The following is a 3,112-nucleotide window of genomic DNA, read 5'->3' on the forward strand; positions in this document are numbered from 1 at the left end:
CTCCCTGCGCTCGTCTCCTGACCATTCCCACCTCATGTCTCCGCACCATGGATGCCAGGGCTGTCAGCTGCACTGCCCCAGGCTCTGGAACTCCCTACCTCCACACATTTGACAGTCTGACAGCATAACATCCTTGAATTTCCCTTCTCAAAACCCACCTGTTCAAACTGGCCTATGCACTTTGACATTGACTGTACCCTCTGTACCGAAGCTCCCAGGTCTGGTTCCACAGAAGGCCCCAGCTCTCCCATACTAGGCAAGGTTTTCGTGTTCCGAATATGCTGTCTCATCGGGGTCTTCTTCTACCCCTTTGTTTGAAAAATGGTCTGACCAGCCATTATATGTATGTTCCCCCTCGTGTTCAGTTTGTTGGATCAGTTTTGTTTTGAGTTTTATTCAATATATTTTAAGCTAGCATCGCCTGAGTTAAGTTCTGTTAAGATGACCTCTTTTCTGGGCCCAGAACTGTGTTACATGTTTTTCAAATTGTTTGCCTCATTTTTGGGTAAATAAAACCCTTATTCTGAAAATCAACCTCTACTTGTCCTGTCATACTTGAGTTTAATTTATTTCATGTTTTGTTTTATCTTTCTAGTTTGGTGTAGTACGGCTTAGTTAATCTTGTCGAAATTTAGTTTAGTTCATGTTAAGCAGCTTAAAAGTTTATTTTGCAAGTCAGAATGTGTTCAGTTTAAATTAATACATTGTTTGAACATCTGACGAAACTTTATTCAAAATAGTTTTTAAGTCCTTTAAACTATATTTGGAATTCTTTATCAGTGTGTTTCTGAATGAGTGAGGGAAACAGCTGAATGAATAAACATGCTCATTAGTGGTCAATGTTGCCCCTTGGAAGCAATTAGGAGGTGCTTCATAACAAGAGTGAGACCATACGCAACCTGTGAACAATACCTGGAGAATATATTATGACTTTGATGTAAGTGTGCTAAAACAATTGCAAACACATCATCAATATTGTTTGCTGATATTAAGAGTATCTAAAAGCTGATCAGTGTGGTTAAATGACACAAAGCTGAAACTTATCTCAGTCAGTGTAACATTGTACTGTACATTTTGCATTACTCAGATGCTCCATTATAGGTTTGTGTCGTCATGAAAAATTTCTCTGAGGTGACAACTATTCATCTATCTGATTACTATGGAATGGAGGGCCTGAAGCCACTGTACTTCTGTGCCTTCCTGATTATCTACATAACCATTGTTGCTGAAAATATAGTGTTAATTGGAGTAGTTTACTGTGAAAAAACCCTGCATGAGCCAATGTATTTTTTGTTGTGTAACTTGGCTGTGAATGGACTGTATGGAGGCACTGCCCTACTGCCAGCAGTACTTAGCAACTTGCTGTCACACTCATATGAAATATCTCTTCCCTTTTGTCAGACGCAGATCTATGCTGTTCACACATATGCTATCACTGAATTCACCATTTTAGCAGCTATGAGTTATGACAGGTATGTGGCCATTTGTTATCCACTGCTTTATCATACAATCATGTCACAGAGAGTTGTTAAACTTATTGTTTTCACATGGTTGTACCCCATGCTGGCATTCATCATTTTTTACAATTTCACTCTTCGGCTGCGGTTCTGTGAGAGAACCATAGAAAAGGTGTACTGTATGAATTACTCACTTGTGAAACTTGCCTGTACAGATACATCTGTTGTTAACATTGTTGGCCTGCTATTTGTGGTTCTGTATACACTGCCACAGATTGTCATGATCTTTTATTCATATGCACACATCCTGAGGATATGTGTGTTATCATTCAGGAAATCCAAGCTCAAGGCCCTCCGGACTTGCACCCCACACCTGCTCGCCGTAACTAACTACTCTATTGGGTGCTTTTTAGAAATAGCACAAAGTCGATTCAATACTAAGCACCTGTCTTACCAAAGCAAGTTGTTTTTATCTGTGTACTTCCTGATATTCCCACCCCTTCTTAATCCAGCAATCTACGGATTGAGTATTCAAGTCGTGAGAAATCGACTGTTTAGGCTTTTCAGCAGAAAAAGCAGGCAAGTAACAAATAATGTAGCCAACAGGGCTGCTGGTACCATGCATTCAAAGTGTGTCCTGCATGGTGCTGTGAGGACTGATGGAAACACATGACATACAGAATCTCCTGTCTCTCCATGTTGTTTAATCACATTTGCTATTGAAAACAAAACAAGACCAGCAGGCACAGAGAAAAACATTTGGAGAGTTGAATTCTTGTCATGTCATGTGGGCTTCTTGGAGTATTACCAGGCTGAAGCTCAGGCCTTGTGCACATAATGTGCTGAGCTTCAGTCTGTCTGTCTGTGCCTACGTGGACTAAATATACCACTGGGACTTTAAAACGCACCTTTGTCTTTCACACTGTCTGCTCTGTGAACTCTAACATGAATACTGTTTGTTGGCTGAGATTTTTTTAGATGAAAAGAAATTCAAGAATTACTAATGCATTTGTTTTGGTAATGGAAATGTTTTATGTCTGTTAAGGGGTTTAGATCTTAAATAATGTATTTGTAGTGCAGTGTTTTGCTCAAGTGTATGATACCCTTGGCTTTTGAAGATTTATATACATTTCTTTCTGTTGATGCTATCAGTGCCACAATAAACTGAGAATGAATAAGTGAAAGTAGCCTTTTTACCTGAAAGCTTATACATGTAATTTCACAGAGGTTGAAAGCAAAGATGAAATGATAATCTTCTTCCACACAGACACCAAAAAACAAAGATTTCTGTGCCCTATCCCGTGTGCCTATAAATACATTATAAATATTATTACAGAACTTTAATGATGGATTTTATTTTTGGCGCCTCTGCTACCTTATTTCCAAAAAGTGGCATTGAAACCTTCACATTTGGCATGATTCTTTCTTTTGCCATTGTTCATACGGGACAACTGGATCAAGAATCTTATTCTAAACTGAGGTCAATAAATATGAGGAAAGAACTCCTATCTTAAAATGTACCATTATGTGCAGTATCAAAAGACAAGATGCGTATAGAGAGGTCATTAATATAACATCTATAGAGAAATGAGACTGTGGCTATGAAACTTGGCTTATTCACTAAAACGATTCAACAGAAGCGAAGGGAGGCGGCC

General features: G+C 38.9%; 1 protein-coding gene across 1 annotated transcript; it reads left to right on the forward strand.

Annotated features, from left to right (window-relative positions):
• Positions 1–1,073: 1,073 nt before the first annotated feature.
• On the forward strand, positions 1,074–2,130 carry LOC117269445 (olfactory receptor 52Z1P-like). The gene has a single exon (XM_033646462.2). It carries the CDS (start codon positions 1,114–1,116, stop codon positions 2,128–2,130), a length of 1,017 nt encoding a protein of 338 aa, XP_033502353.2. The 5' UTR covers positions 1,074–1,113.
• Positions 2,131–3,112: the final 982 nt, after the last annotated feature.

The sequence above is a fragment of the Epinephelus lanceolatus genome, chromosome 11 (genome assembly GCF_041903045.1).
Source record: "Epinephelus lanceolatus isolate andai-2023 chromosome 11, ASM4190304v1, whole genome shotgun sequence".
NCBI classification, from domain to species: Eukaryota; Metazoa; Chordata; class Actinopteri; order Perciformes; family Serranidae; genus Epinephelus; species Epinephelus lanceolatus.